Source organism: Gambusia affinis, linkage group LG05 (genome assembly GCF_019740435.1).
Source record: "Gambusia affinis linkage group LG05, SWU_Gaff_1.0, whole genome shotgun sequence".
Lineage (NCBI taxonomy): Eukaryota > Metazoa > Chordata > Actinopteri > Cyprinodontiformes > Poeciliidae > Gambusia > Gambusia affinis.
The window spans coordinates 10289997-10306523 of record NC_057872.1 but is presented as its reverse complement, the minus strand read 5'-3'; the positions used below and the strand labels follow the sequence as shown (position 1 = coordinate 10306523).

At 37.6% G+C, this 16527-nt stretch overlaps 1 protein-coding gene across 7 annotated transcripts in view; it reads left to right on the top strand.

Annotated features, from left to right (window-relative positions):
- Nucleotides 1-12313, top strand: part of cobl (cordon-bleu WH2 repeat protein) — a 50471-nt gene extending 38158 nt beyond the window's left edge. For 6 of the 7 annotated variants that reach the window (XM_044117937.1, XM_044117938.1, XM_044117933.1 and 3 more), the window contains 8 exons: nucleotides 4073-4385; nucleotides 6454-6557; nucleotides 7606-7794; nucleotides 7887-9439; nucleotides 9525-9740; nucleotides 9919-10029; nucleotides 11068-11358; nucleotides 12068-12313. In XM_044117937.1, the coding sequence (XP_043973872.1) occupies nucleotides 4073-4385; nucleotides 6454-6557; nucleotides 7606-7794; nucleotides 7887-9439; nucleotides 9525-9740; nucleotides 9919-10029; nucleotides 11068-11358; nucleotides 12068-12151 (2861 nt within the window). In that variant the 3' untranslated portion in view covers nucleotides 12152-12313. Of the gene's footprint in view, nucleotides 1-4072; nucleotides 4386-6453; nucleotides 6558-7605; nucleotides 7795-7886; nucleotides 9440-9524; nucleotides 9741-9918; nucleotides 10030-11067; nucleotides 11359-11559; nucleotides 11761-12067 lie in introns of all 7 variants that reach the window. The other variant, XR_006370729.1, reaches the window with a different exon arrangement.
- Nucleotides 12314-16527: the final 4214 nt, after the last annotated feature.

Sequence of the window (16527 nt, the reverse complement as noted above, 5' to 3'; positions counted from 1 at the left end):
GATGGAAATTTAAAATGGGAGCTAATTATGCCAAGCAGAATTTCTCAACCTTTCTATGGTTAGGCTCCTTAGATATAAATATCTACCAAACTGTACCATATGCATTGTTTTTTTCTTTTTCTTTTTCCCCAACTTCTATTATTTGGTTACTGCAGCACAAACATTTGAAAATGTGCAAAATTGCAGAACCCAAAACTGACCGTAACCCTAACCCTAATCCTGCCGCTCCTGTTCAGTAGGAATAGAAAATAGAGGGGGGACTGCCTGTTCTTTGTTTCTCACTTGGATAACCTGACTATTAAAAGATTCCTCATCTAGCCTCAAAAGTATAGTGCTGCAAAGAAAGACAGTTTGACCAGTAGGCTACTACCCAAACATTGTTGTCTTTAAAACAAGTTTATATCCATCCGTCAGTCCCCATGTTTATTAGTCTTTACTGCATTTCTTTAAAAGTTCCTCTTCCTTCTTGTCTTTTTTTTAGGCACCATGTTTACTGTATTACCCGGGGAGAAATATTGCCCATAAATTCATTATTAACTTTGCATAGATGTGGTAAACTGGGTTTTAAAAGGTCCTCCGACTTCATATATTTGATTGTGGATAAGTATGGAATTTTGACTTTGACAAATGGGCTGTAACCCCATAACATGAAAGCCAAAACAGCCTGCCCTAACCTCTAGATTATCTGTTCCTTCGTGTTCTCTTCCCCTCCTCCAGTTGAGCTCACAAACTGCATGACCTCACATGATCACTTGGAAGTGGAAGAAGCCGTTCCCCTGTGAGGGATTCGCATGGATTGTTGCCATCCTCTCTCTGTAGTTCTGTTTTATTTTCCCTACAAGCTGCTCTCCTGAGATACAAATGGACGTCTGTCTGAATTTTTATCCAACTCGTTTACATGTGTGTAAATACTATGTGTCCTAATGCACTTTCCATTTCTCCTCTCCTGAGTGAGTGATGCTGGGTCCCTACAAGGTCAAGAAACTCCATATCTATGACTGTCAATCTCAAAGCCATATTGGTCCTTCAGGGTCTGCTATGTCCAGTTAAGGTCAACACCAATCAGTTGAAGTGCCTTTAATGTTTTTGCTGTGTGCATTTATTCAGTAACTCAGAGTATATGAAATGCATAATGGAGGAGATTGCTGAGTGATGCTGAGCCACCATCTGTTACTGTACATGTTCTCGGCCTTACCATGGCAGATGACTAAAATAGAATTTTCTATTCAATTCCCTTATTTGCCCTTTTGTTGTTTCTGTACCATCTCTATTAATGTTGGATGCTTTCATCTCTAATCTGATCTGTTCTTTCCTTTGCTCCCCGCCCCGCTCCCTCTTTGTAGTGTACTGCTGTGGACCTGTGCGTCTGCGTCCCAAACACTCCTGAAGTCTTTCTCTGGCTCAGTTCTTTCTTCACCTTGGCAAACCTCTGTCATCAGCTCATTTTTAATGTTTAAAGCCTGCCTCATTTCTGTTGGACTTTCTATTACATCCTTTGTAAGCTGCTCCATATCATTAGTTGAAAGCTATAGTTTCATATCTACAGCTTGTCAGCATTTCAAAGGAGGCTCTTGGTGTTTTCTTAAAGAAATTATATGTATTATACATAATTTGCATGGTTTTACATTTCTTTTGACTCTGTATAAGTTCAGAGCATGTTGTGAGTGGACTCTGAATGTGGTTTGAGGAGAGTGAGGCAAAGCTATCTGATACTGCAGATATGTGATCGGTATAGATCAATAGGTGGGCAGTTTGTCTTTGAGTACTTAGTTTAATGCATTGGTTTAGAAATCTAAAACTTGAGTATCAGAGGTTGTAATGTATGTGAAGCATGTTGTTTTTTTGTTGTTGATATAGGTTTTAGATTTAATTAGAGAATATTTTTTTTTGTTTTATATAATTCAGGAGTTAAATGTAGCAAATTGTAGCAAAATTGACCATAAGACAACGCATGTGATAAATGTTCTTGAATAGTGGAGAATCTGCATCCTGTAGGAAACTGAGTTAAGTAATCATAGAAAGTTTATCTATATGACCCTTTAATAGACAAATATCACACTCTGTAGTAAAATAAAATATCAAATACCAAAATACACTGCCACTAGAAATTCATCCTAAAGACTCGGTGACCCTGACCGTAAAGATTGTGCCTAATCTAAACTAATAGCAGAGTGCCTAATGTCAGCTAACATGTTTGAGTGATCTAGATGCCTTTAATGAACAGTGGCCAAAAAAAATTTAAAAAATAATAAAAAATCAGATTTTTCAGTGTTGAAGCCAATCAGGAAGCTGACTGTTTTTTTTTTACTCTTTTTTTTTTTTTTTTGTAAGAACAACTTCATCAATATCTCCTCCAAAAAGGTTTTTGATTTGAAAAGATAAGTAGCACAGTTGTTGACGACATGTGTCAGTGCCTCAATTTGTTTTGTTTTATTTTTCTTATTTAAAAGACATATATAAAAAGACATTTTTGAGTTACGGTGTAAATCTGACATCTTGGTTGGAAACGAAAAGAATCTAGCCTTAAGCAAAGTTCCCTAGGAATCAAGTTTACAGTTATGAGAGTGTTCAGTTTGCTGTACAGTTTATTTTTTCAGGTAACCTTTTATTGTTTAAACTTATCTTATTGAAAGCAGTACTTGTTGTGAAGTGTGTGACTACAATTTCTAATGGTGCTCTGTTATGTTGCATGTATCCTATCAAGGACTGTATCTTATTTGAATTTTTGAGGTATGTTGCACATTTTAAAAGGATGTCTAATTACAAGGTCAGTAGAAATATGGCAATGAACTTTTTTTTTTTTTTGGCTTTGAAACATATTTTGTAATTAAACAACTGAAAACTGAACCAAGACAGTTTTATTTTAACTTGGCTTCTTGCATGGCCAGCCATGGTCAGGTCCTGACTAATAGCACGTGTATGTGTATAGCTAGTTGATAGATTGGGAGTGAAGACGTGTTTGGTTTATCTTTAACAGATGCATGTACTCAAGGTCCTTTCTGAGCTGAAGATTTGAGAACGCTGTGTGTCTGTTTACTTGTGCGTTAGCATAAATGGTGGTGTGTAGGCGTGCGTGTGGGTGTGTGACCCTCTGTGTGTTGTGTGAACGTGTGCAGATTGTGGCTGTAACTGGCATGATTCAGCAGTTGCTGGGAAGGAGCTGGGAGGACAGCCCTGTGAGTCATCACCACATCTCCTGGAACTGACTGTTCTCTGCTCAACATTCGGACAAGGCCTAGAGCTTACACTCCTAATACACACGTTAAAATACTCGAGGTCACTTTTTTCTTTTTTTTGTTTGTTTTTTTTTTTTTTCTTTTTTTTTTCACCACAGTGCATGTCCAGAGTGATGCATAACTCTCACTTACATCGGTGATAAAAACAAGGTCACTCACTGTTGAAGGCATTTCAACCAGGCGTAACTACAGAAGGCCTGACAAACAGAACATTTATTTTTTTTATTAACTTGGCCGACAGTTCAATGAGATCAGTGACACTCTAAATACATTTCCCAGAACCCACAGAACTGACCAGTGAATGAGTGTACTGAAGAGATGAGAGGGCATGAGGCAATTCCACCCTTTCCCTTAAACCAAAAAGAGTTAGAGACTATGTTAAAAATGGAATTAAAAGGATTTGTTTACAGTAAGTCAATCTGCACATGTTATAAAATATTTTATTAAACCACAAAGGGCTGTGCCCCAAGCATGTTTAGCATATTTATCATATAATCTCTGGTTTGCATGTATGTGTGAGTGGTGTCAGGATAAATGTTCAAACTTATTCCAGTAAGCCACATCTTCAGAACCTCTCATTTTGTTTTTTCAAACACAAAAGCACTCTTCGCTTTCTCATCCTTTTGGGTTGTGGGTTATATTTCTGAGCATGAGAGATACATAGGGAATGAGAATTTCTGACATTGTTTTTGTGTATAACCGCTTTCTTACTTAACAAAAGTGTGCCCTGGAAAGTCTTTAATTTTCTCACTTTCTTTTTAACCTTGGCTAACATTTCAAAATTGTGTGTTAGCACTCTGTATTCATACAAATAATTTGTGCCTATTATCCTCCAGGTTGGCTTCATTCCAAAAAGGCTTCATCCATTGTCCAGAAACAAGAAACCACGGCGCCTGAGGCTGAAACTCTTTCTCTAGGCAGCAGCAGCGTTGGCGGCAGCCTTCCCAACCAAGGTTATACACCTTCTGAAGGTGCGGCAGAGGGCGAGGACTCTGGCATCGTCAGTTCCCTGTCTGATACCCAGATGACCTCTCCGGATGGGAGTTTATCAGCTGATGGAAAGATGGGTGACACAGGAGAGAGAGTACTCATTATGGCGGCTTCAAGTGACAGGGATGAAGAAAATACCACTTGGGGAGAAAAAGACAGGTAAACAGAAAGTCATGAAAAGATTTTTCTGATTATTTTAGAAAGCTTTAAACCGTTACTTTGGTTTAAGTGGTTATTTAATGTGAATATATGGGAAAAAAATATGAATAAATTTTAAAAATCTTGTACAAAAACATCTAGAGTGGTTTTAGTGGAACCAAACAGCATCCAGATTTTATTATCATATGAAAACTTACTAAGTGAAACTTAGTGCAGGAGGGGACACAGGAAACAACAGTGAAGAGTGGTTAAAAACAAAGGCCTATGCTGAGTTCAGTTTTAGTCATTCAATCATCTTTTTTATCCCCAAGCTTCAATTGTTGTGCAGCACATTAGGGAAAAGAAACAGTCATTTTTACATAACCCCATAGGCCTACCATACCTACACGAGAGATGAAGCCATATCGGGTTATTTGAAATCATTGAGAAATGTTGCAACTGTAGGGACAAATGATTTTTAAAAAAAATCTATTTGTTCTACACCCTGGGGGAAAAGATATCTGGTTGAGAAGAAAACAACCGACAGGAAGTCCTTATTCAGAGGGTGATTTTGTTGCTCCAATATCTGTTTAGGTTTTAGAATCGACCTAGTCGTGTGCATTTTAGTATGGCCCCTTAGAAAATACCAAGAAAATAACCATAAACCTGTCTACATTTCACATGTTCAAACATTACAGGAATATGTTCACAAATATAGTGCTAATAATGAATTTGCTCACAAAATTACAAACTTATTTTCTGGTCTATCGTAAAAATAGTACTTGTACTTTATTCATGCTAACTCTAACTCTCTGTGCTAAAAAGACTGAGCTTCTTCTTCTGAATTTGAATATAATTAATGTGAACATTGTTGCCACCTGCTGGCACAACATCTTAGAGACGGTGCAGAGATTTTTATTGACGGTAAAATACTGTATTTCTCATAGTATAGCTGATGAGAAAACATGTCGTCTGCAGACTTTAAACAGAACCCAATTTCAAAAAGCTTTATATCTTTCATGTGGATGGAGAATAAGAAAAAGGTGTAAAAGTAGGAACAGGGATTAAAATCTTATGCTTTGCAATTTTAGAAAAAGCATTTACTGTAAATAGCAAAATTTTATAAATTATAATAAGACTGTGTAGGAGGAATTCCCCCATGTGAGCCTGCTAATCTATAATACTGTAAAAATAATACCGCTTGAAATAATTTCCATGGCTTGTCTGACACCTGCACTTTAAGATTGTGAGTGGTCCATTTTGGCCAACTTGTTTCCAGAATTTTACTACAGTAGGTTTTATAACCAAGCACAGCTCCATTATATTATACTTGAGTTGTGTCCAAAGCTGGCTTGCTCAGCCGGGTTTTCATGGTTATGGTTTTAGGCCCTTGTTCAAAGGTCCTTGGAAGGAAAATTCTCCTCCAGATGTGTTGATTTTTCAACTTGTAGTGAAATATTTGCATGGTACTATGCCCAGATGAAGGATATTGGAATGATGCTCTCAAACAACAAAAAAAAATAAAAAATAAAAAAAACCATTTTGAATCCAGAGTCTGTCTTAATGCTGTTGGCTTCTTGGTATTCCAGGAAAGCATTATAGCACTGTTTTCTCAGAATCACTGAGGAACAGAGGATCCAATCCAAGTCTCCTAAAAGATAAATTTTATTTGCTTTGGCCCTCATTTTTGCAATTTGTTATGGCTAATATGGCACTAATTTAGGGGAACACTCTTTTGAACCCTAAAAGAAAAATGGATGAAGTTAATAAATCGCATATTTGAAATCCAACAAACTTCAATAAAAATCCTATTGAACCTTGGAAGAGACATAAAATACCAGATTTTTCTTTCTCTTATAACTGAACTATACTGACCTTTTTTACATTTTAGAGCTACATCAGTAACTGGAAGTGCGGTGAATGAACTGCATCAAAGAGGAAGCCATAACATGTGCTCAGTAATCCAACTAAAAGCCATGAAATGTTGTTTTCTCTGCTGCATGCTGCTATCATTTATCTGAGACACTCGTCATGTATCATATTATAAGTGTCTTGTGTTTTTTACATATGCATACATTTTTTGGCACAGTGTCAGAAGCCCTCATCCAGAATCAGTCAACGGCTTTAAAGAAGACTCTGAGCTCACAATCCAGCTTCATCAGACTTTGGCAAATATGGAAGCAGGCCTTGCAGGTGAGAGACAGGACATCACAAAGCCACAGTGCAGCTACTTACAAAAGTAGTGATGCGTTTTTTTGTTTTTTGTTTTTTTTATTATAGTCACATACTTCAATGTATTTTATTGGCTTCATATTTGTCAAATGGGGTGAACATTACACATTTTCAAACACTGTTTACTAATTTTGACGCCAGCCTGAGTTGGTATTTTCCAACTTAACAGCTGTAAAATTTGGAGAGTATGCTACAGAAATCCTTGCCCTTGTTTTTATTTATTTATTTATTTATTTATTTATTTATTTATTTATTTATTTATTTATTTATTTATTTATTTATTTCCAAAATAAATTCAAGTCAAGTCTGTGTCAAGCTCAGCTAGATAGGATACAAAATGTAAACATTTTTTATTTCAATTTCTAATTTGATTTAGGTTTGGAACCTGACTGAATTATTCTTGCATGTAAATCTGCTTTGATCAAAAATAATTGTACTTTGTATATCTAATTTTTTATTCTATTAGAAAGTTATCCTCCACCACAGGCTTAGGTCTTAGGTCAGACATCAAACACTGACTAGCTTCGCTGCTCCTTCTTAAATAAATATGGTGCTACCCCCCCACCCTGTATCACAATGTGGTTTGATATTGATGAGCACTGTTAGTTTTTTGTACTACGCATGGTGAACTGCATTGACTAGGCCAGAAGTTTACTCATGACCTGTCTGGTGTGTTCATTGGTCTTTGTGATGCTATTTATTCACTGAGGTTTATCCAACAAACCTGTTAAGAGGAAAAAATGATTAGATTAAATAGCAGTCATTTGGTTCATTGACTAATTAGACAACTTTAGAAGAAAGTTGCACTGGGAGTAAATAGGGGTGAATACAAATGCACACATAGTACAAGGGGTAGGTCTACTTTTGCAAGAAACTGTTAATGCTGAGCCTAACAGATTAGCCATATCCAGAAATGACATTTCTCAATCAAGAATATTTTCTTTAAATAGTTTTTCAAGGACAACTATGCCTAGCACATACACTGATGTACAACTGTTCCCTTTTTCAGAACATGAAGTCGTCATCTCTGCCAAAGATAGCATTGATACCAAGTCCACAGACAGCAGCGATGTTCCTGTGTCTGTAGTGGACATGTATGTGCCAGTCACAGCCATAGATGAGGTACTGGAGGAATTTGAATTTGTTGTAGGGCATGAAGTGAAACCTCTTACAAAGACTGAATCAACTGACAGCAAAGGTAGGATAAAAACAAAGGACCGGCATCTAAAGTAACCATTTTATGTTCTCTCAAAATTGTTAATTGACTTTGTTGTTTTGTCTGTTTTACAGGCTTCATTCATCACTCTGATGATGAGCAACAGAACCAAAACAACAGTGCTTATACAGCTGCTCTTACCGACAAAAGAAGCAGTGCAAGTTCAAAACCCTCTGAAAAGTCTATTGCACGACAGGAGATCAAATCTACAGGTAATAAAAAGGAGAAAAAGGCAAAAGACAAAAAAAGTAAAGAGAAGAAGACTGCTGAAAGCGCCACTACGAAAGAGGACACGCAAACACTGGCAGTGAAATCCAGTGCTGACCTGCAGAAGACCAGCAAGCCTCCTGTGACCACAGTTGACCTGGCGCAACATAACACTCAGTCCTTCCAGCAGAAGAAGTTTGAACTTCCAGCAAAGATTCAGAGATCAGTTTCTCCTGGGAAGGATGAAGTGACGCATAAAGTAAACCAGATCAGCTCTAGTGTCAGTCCACTGCATGGTAAAATTACTCACAATGTCACATCCCGCTTTGGCATGAAAACATTCACAGTGGTACCTTCAAAACCCTTTGTGACAAACATCACCAAGACAGAGCCAACTGACTCAGGAGGTCGGTTTGCTATTAAGATCGATGATCAGGGGAATATGGTGGCAGCAGGCGTACCTCGCTTAAAATCCAGAGAGTCACCTAGATCGGAGATTGAAAATGGCACTCCTGTTTGTGAAAATGCCAAAGCACTTTGGAGCTCTGACAGTAGAAAAGAAAATTTGGTGACTCAAAGAAAAGGTCAAGTTAATAAACTTAAGGAGGGCACAGATGTCCTGAGCATTGCCTCTGCTGTTGGCTTGGAAGGAAAATTAAAGACCAGCAACCCTGAGTCCCAGAAAGCAACACCAAGACTAACGGTTGAAACTACAGTGGGAGTGAAAGAAGATCACAAACTGCTTAGAAAAGACATGAGTCCAAGCAGAGAGTTGGCCGAGGTGGAGAGCAAGATTTCAGTGTCCAACAATGTTCAGAGGCCAAGTAATAAACCCTCACTTCCCCCTCCTCTACATTCGGACAGAAAACAGCAACTCAGCTTTGTTAAACCATCCAGGAGGACCTCCAGCCAGTATGTGGCTTCTGCCCTCGCTAAGTACACCCCAAAGACCTCAACTAAACCTTCTAACATCCCTAAAACTACAGACTCCCCTGACTCATTGAAAACAGAAAAAGCTGAAAGTTCCAAGAAACCAGTCACTCAACTCCAATCCTCTCAGGTATCTTTGTCAGACATTACAGAGAATGACTCTGCTTCCACAGTCAACGCTACTTGTTCCAAGAGGTCTACGAGCTTCCCAGAGTACATATCAGACAGTCAGAGAGAGTTTGCTCAGGTGAAAGTAAACAGGGAACTATTTGAAAATGATGCTGCGGCCAAGAAACAAGTTTTGGATCCAGCCGACAAAGAAACAGCCAAGAAAAATCACAGTCACTACAACGGATCTCCACAAATACAAGTCTCTAGCAACGTTAAACAAAGTCAACCTCAAACCCCCAGCCCGACAAAAAGCAGTGCTCTACACTCATCTTTCAAACCACCAATAGCCCCAAAGACCAAACCACAAGACCAGATAGATGTAAGTAACTTTTTGACTGCAAATATTTCTCGACAAAGGAAAACTAATTCAGATTTCTCATTTAAAGTGTACCTTAATATTACAGGGAATAAAGGACGTAGTGAAGGAAGTGAAACTTCAATCATCATTTGCAGTATCAGACAGTACTGAGACACCTGGGTCTGTGGCAGGTGTAACCTTGTTTGGGCCTGTTAAAAAGTTCAAACCAGTCATCTGTAAATCTGTTGAGAAAGAGACATCTCTGCACAGCAGCCTGATGGAAGCAATCCAGACAGGTGGAGGCATGGAGAGACTGAGGAAGGTAAGGACAAGCTGAACGCGAGGCATTATATGAACGGATCGAGACCTGCTTACCAAAAACCAGCAAAGGTGTTCACAGTAACAAGTTAACAAGTCATTGCATATTCCAACTTCACATTTTAAGCTACATCTTCATCTAATAGACTGATGTCATTCATTTTTTTACATTTTGTTATTAGATATCCACTACCACCGACAATGGTAAGAAAGTGGCCTGTGATGAAGAAGGCAATGGAAGATCTGCTCTTCTAGCTGCACTTAGATCTCAGAACATCAGCAGACTGAAAAAGGTAAAACAATCTAAAGACTCTTTATGCGCTGTCACTATGGTTGTATGTGAGCATTTCAGTCTCGCACAACAAGAGTTGTTTTATTAACCTGTTAACACTTAGCACGTTTTTAGCTATTTGATTAGATTGATATTACAGCCAAATCATTTATAAATAGGCAATAACTGTTAGGTTCTAAGTTATATACCTGAAGTCAAACTTTTATTCACTGTAAGATCTGTCTTACAGTGCTAAGTTAATGTTAGCATGTTTACTCACATTTTCTATGTAAATCATTGTTAATTTTGCTCCTAACACATATCATTGGAAAAAAACAAAAACAACAATTAATTATTTATAAAACATTGTTCCACAGCTTTAAAATATGTAATTCCTGACTGTTATAATCTAATGACTAGAGTATTAGCTGCTCTGGATAGCTGCGTCCTGCTTTTTAGCTGACAAACAAGGATCTGCTGTAACCTTAGAATCTGTGAACGACAATGATAAGAGCAAAAAATAAATAAATAAGTAGATTGACTCAACAATATAATGGCAAGAAACGATAACAGTTATGCAAACAGAGTACCATAAACTAGGACATTGTGTTTGAACAATTTCCACGCAGAAGGAGTGTGCACATCTTGCTCTGGGAGCGGCTGACATGATCTTAAACAGCAGAGACGCAATAGGTATCAGAAGTTAATTCCACGACTTGAAATGCCAGATAAATAAAAATGCTGTCATCGGGACCTTAGATCAGAAGCAGACATCACTAGTAAGAACTAATCTCAAGAGAACATTTTCATTCTGGAGGTTTCCCAGCAGCAATAAAATTTCTGAAATGGTGACCATTTCGTTTAGAGATCAAAATCCTTCTTTTACATAACTTGTGTCGTCACTTAAATGTAAAAAAAAATATGCATATTTGAGTAAGAAAGCCACATAGCTACATGTAGTATGTGGTATTTACTCATCACGTACGGCGGGTAAATATCACATACTTCCGTCATGTGATTTTGCTTTTACAAATAAAGCTGTCTCATTTTGCGTTCGCAGACGAAATCTAAGGCCGCCAGTGAGGTTGAGCGTTTCAGGAAGGAGTGCTCAAAGGAGGAGAAAACAGTGGCGTTATCCCCCTCCCCTCTGTCTTTGATCAAACCTGCTTTCACTCCAACCCCACCACCTCCACCTATGAGTGCACCTCCACCACCTCCTCCTGTATTTCCCCAGGGTAAACCTAACCCTGTGGGTCATTTAAATGCCAACGCCCCCTTGAACCCTGCCCTGGCCAGGGAGGCTTTGCTGGAGGCTATTCGCTCTGGATCTGGTGCTGAGAAACTTAGAAAGGTAATGAATAATCAGGCTATCTGTTGCGCCGCAGATGAAGTTATATTAGCATTGTTACAATTTTCAAAATGATTTTCTGTGAATTAATGCAGTTGGTTTTATGTTTACATTTATTGCATGCTTGAAATATGCCAACATTTCCTATGCTGATAATGGCTGTATCCCCCCAAAAAAACATCTTTTCTGTCTTTTGATTTGCAGATGTAATAAAAGTACAAAAAGGCAAAGTCAGGATAGAGTCAGGGAAGAAACCTTGGAACAGCAGCAGAAAAAAAACATGTTGAGCTGAAAGTGTCCTCTTTCATCCCACCACTTTGGTCTGATTTCAGATGGTTTGATCTCACAGTCAACATTAATGAACCCTGGGGATGGATTTCAAAATGTAGCACAGAAATATTGATGGTCTGTTTTGTGCTTTTAACCACTATCTGTGTAAAAAGTATTTTCTAGAACATTCATTAGGATTTTACTTGATACAACATTCAGTATTTCTCAGTGTAGATGATTTTCAGTGATGTGCAGTTTTTCTTTAGCCACACGTAGCATTATATATACACAAAATAAGTTCAGTTTTGGTCTTTTCTGTCCATCTTGCACATGACTAAAGAGATAGGAATACTGTTGAGGGCCAGTGCACTGTTAGGCACTAATCCATTATTCCTCATAGTATAGTGATCCAAAAGTGACATGTTATTTTTCCCTCTAATAGGTATCTACCCCCAGAAAGACTGTCCAAGTGAATGGCAGGCTGGGAACTATTCATAAAACCTCATCAACGATCCTTCAACATTGAGCTGGTGACTTCCAAATGACAGCAACAAGGACCCGAGCTGGAATGTGACTGATATTTTTTAACATTCAAATTATTTTTAAGACATGCCTGGACTGAGTCACTGGACATTGTAAAGAAGGGTTTTGCACTACAATAACTAAATAAATAGATTTCCTATTTTAAGCTGTCTACTTTGACTACATATACAGCGTCTGATGCCTTATGCTTAAATCAATGCAGCTTTAGAGGAACTGGATAGAGGGGATATTATTGAGAATAATATTTGCCTGTTTGTAGCATTTGCAACAGTCTGAGAAAGGTGTCAAATGTAAAATGTTTGCAGTTGATATGACACCCACGATATGAGATGGATCAACCTCACACGACGCTTTGGAAAATGGTTGTATCCAGTGTTATACCATGATGTTTCTGATTATATCTCGCCATTTGTACTCAAATCTATTCTTATAGAACATTGTGCAAAATGTGCCAATGAAAGCAATGATACACCGGACTTTTACTTTTACTGTTTTTTGTTCATTTTGTTGACCTGTACCGCTGTAAGCTATGGATGCCTTACACCGCTGCTGAATCAGTGTTATGTGTATAATGTCTGCTTCGTAAATTGTAGAATGAGTGCAATAACAGTGTCTGATGATGTTTCCAGATTTGGAGTATTTAATATTTTTGCATTTTAAGATTATTTCAAGCGCATGAAGGAAGCAATGACAAGCAATGCTTGTGAATATGTTCTTTTTTTGTTGTTGTTGTTGTTGTCCGGTCCTTGTTGCCACCATCCACAATTTTAGGATTTGAGGTGGAGTTCACTAAAGATAACTCGCTCGTGCCTGGAAATTTATTTTGTTCATTTTCAAGCTGCTTTCAGGCTTTCTCAAGACTTCTTTTTGTTGTTTTGAACAGTTTCAAAGAACTGTTTTATGTTATTTACAAGGCCACTATTAATGATCCATCTATTCATCTTGATCATTAAGTAAAGCTGCAGGTAAACTTATATTTTGCCTCAATTTAAGCTTTATTGGGTTTTTTTTTTTTGTCTGCACCCATCCTAGTGATATTATGGGGAATCCATGATTTGTAATGAACCCAGTAAATGTCATTGCACAGCTGTTAAAAAGTAGATTCATACCTAATCGCCTTTAGAATGAAGATAGATTCAGGTACAGTTAATTGCTGCTGTATATTTAAAGGTAATTTTGATGGAGTTCAGTTGACAGTTTTATAGCGATTTGTTCAACTACAGTTTCAATACTTTAAATTGTATAATATACCAACTTTAGCCTAATGCACAATTGTGTATTTTCTTCTTTTATTGTGAAAATTTAAGATAATTTCATAGATTTGGTTTATAATAGTTATAGATCGAGTCTTTTATAAGCTATTATCTTTTTCCTTGTTGGGAGTTGCACAGTTATTTTTGTTTACCTACATTTTTGATTCAATAAATAATTTTTCAATCAAGAAAAAAGAAGAGTGCCTTGTGAATGACTTTCAATTGTATAAAGCTGTTGTATTTAGAGCATGAAGTGTATTTGGTGTATTTATGTGTTGGAGCCTTTTTCACCATTGAGGTCGTCCAAAGGCTGTGGTCATCCTGCTGGTCTTATGAAATATAACTTCTCAGGCACACCACAGATGAGCTGCTATTCCGAGCAGCAGCTCATGGTCCTGACTCATCATTGTGTGGTCATACAAAATTACTTTTAAAGAAAGGACCGTGAACTTCCTGATTCCTGAAATGTTGGTCACTGTTTCGCTCCACGTTTCACCCCCGATGCAAATAAAATATGCCCATTAGTTGCAGATTCACTCAGATTTCAAAGCTGAAATATTCTACCAAGCAAAAAAAAAAAAAAAAAATTAAAAATGAAGCCAGCACTGTTATTCCTGATGTCCTCTCAGCCTGCGGTAGAAGTCTTCAGAATCCATCCATCTATTTTTTGCAAAGCCCTTTAAACTTTTCCACATTATGTATCATCATGCCAGCTTTGGTGTATCTTATTCAAATTTTCTGCAATAGATCAACAAAAATATCCACATGTTTGATACATTTTTTACTTAAAAAAGAAAAACTGAAAAGTGTTGACATTTGCATGCAACTGCCTTTTAGTGTTATACTCCCAGTTTTGCTAAGGCATGAGTGGTTTATTTTAACCACTTTGCGTCGGCTGATCACATAAAGTCAAAATAAAATATGGTAATTTTGTGGGTTGAATGTGACAAAATGTTAAGTTTTGCTTCTCTTCAGAGATAAATTTCCTTTCTGTTTAATTCAGTAAGGTTTTCCTGTGTGGAGTTTGCTCCATGTATTTAGAAGTGGCTTATGAACTTTATCACAAAAACAAGCCGGTTGAGCAGCTCTGACGTTGATCTCAAATTGTACGATAAATACTCCACGGTCTTACGCAACGCGGCAATGCTCCCAGGTAAACAAAGATAACAGTTGTGAGGGTGAACTAGTGTGATGAGATTTGACCCCCCGTTGTGCAATTTACACACCTTGTGGCAAAAAGTGTTTTTAATGCAGATTATGCTCATCATAACAAGACTTTCATAAAATCTGGAGTGTTGTCCCTCGCCCTGAGCTTCTGGAGTATCATAGACACTTTGCTCTGCTCCGGTGCTTAACGTCTATGTAAGATCACTTATAATCTAGTCATAAATAATCACTCATTTGCAAATAATACAAAAGATACACAACACGGTTCTTTAATTCCACTTTTTACCTTATGTACATACACTGTTTTAAGAGTGACACAAGGCAATCTAAAAAAAAGCCGATTAGTGGGAGAGAAGAAACAATAAATGGTGAAATTGTAGCTTTTCCAAATCTAGATAACTTCTTATTGGTATCTAAGTTCTCTCCGGGTTCTCCGGCTTCCTCCCACAGTCCAAAAACATGACTGTCAGGTAAATTGGTCTCTCTAAATTCTCCGTAGGCGTGAGTGTGTGTGTGCATGGGTGTTTGTCCTGTCTGTCTCTGTGTTGCCCTGTGACAGACTGGCGACCTGTCCAGGGTGAACCCCGCCTCTCGCCTGAAACGTTTGCTGGAGAAAGACACCAGCAACCCTTCTGACCCCACTTGGGACAGGGGTGTATGGATGGTTTCAAAGTTGTGTTGAGTAAAAAACAAGAATGAGGCAAAAGAATGAAGGTTCCATCTTCATTAACAGATTCAGCTGTTTTATTTATTTATTTAGTTTAGTTTTAGTTTGAATGAGAAACATTAGGTTCCTTCAGAAACAGGAGCCTAATGTTTTCCAGCTTGATGATCTTCAAAAATAGCTGCACATGGTCAGTATGTTCAGAGGGATTGGTACAAATTCAGTGAGTCAATGCAGTTGACCCAGCTAGACAATATAATTGATGTAACCCAGCTGGATAATACAATTTGTATGACATAATCAGACTGAATCGGACTGTACTATAATCACAACTGAATTGGACTGTATGTTACCAAATCTGTGTCACTAAGATTGGACTAATGGGTAAAAATTGGACTGTTTTTAATATATAAATTATTCGGACCTGTTTGTCATACAAAAATGACAAACCTTTTGATGAATAAATAACACCAGCTTGTAAGGACTTTTTAAAAAACCTCCAAGCAACAACAGCCAGTTCTCCATTCATATGATCCCATGATGGAAATATTTGATTAAAACATGATTTCCTTGCTTCATCACAACATTATGTTAACAAATGAGTGATGACATAGACGGTATGTTCATAAAGAATTTAGGTTTTATGTATACACCTCCTTTCAAAAATATTCAAGTCTTTAAACCTTTTCACATTTTGTTACTTTATGAATCACAAACTTATTATGTGGGATACAATATGAAAGACCAACAAAAGTTCTAATCGTAAAATAAATGTAAAATGTTGCAAGTTATTTCTGTTTATTTTTAAACAACTCTAACACATATTCCTGAAAGGAAAAGTCATAACAATCACAATCACAACATGAGAAGCTGCAGAGATGCACAACTCGTGTAAGTTCTGTTATGCACTTCACAAACACGGTCTCTACAGAAGAGAAGAAAGAAATAAGACCTTTGTTGAAAAACATATGTTCAAGTCTTATTTACGATAAACAAACTCGCGAATGAGGAAACGTAAAACACTGTGCGTGGCAGAATAACTCGGCATACTGCCCGGACGACATCATCTTTCTTATCAAACTTGAAAGACCGAGGTGTCCGTATCAGGCTGAAAAGTGGACACTTTTCTTTAGCAGAGGCAGGGAAGCACTCTTCTGCTTGCAAGACCCAACCGCCTCATTATTGAACCATTTTCATGTGGGAGCGGCCTATGCATAAGTGGGAGGAGCTAGTTTGCGCTCCTGTATGTTTGGGTGCGTGTACGTGCGTGTGTCC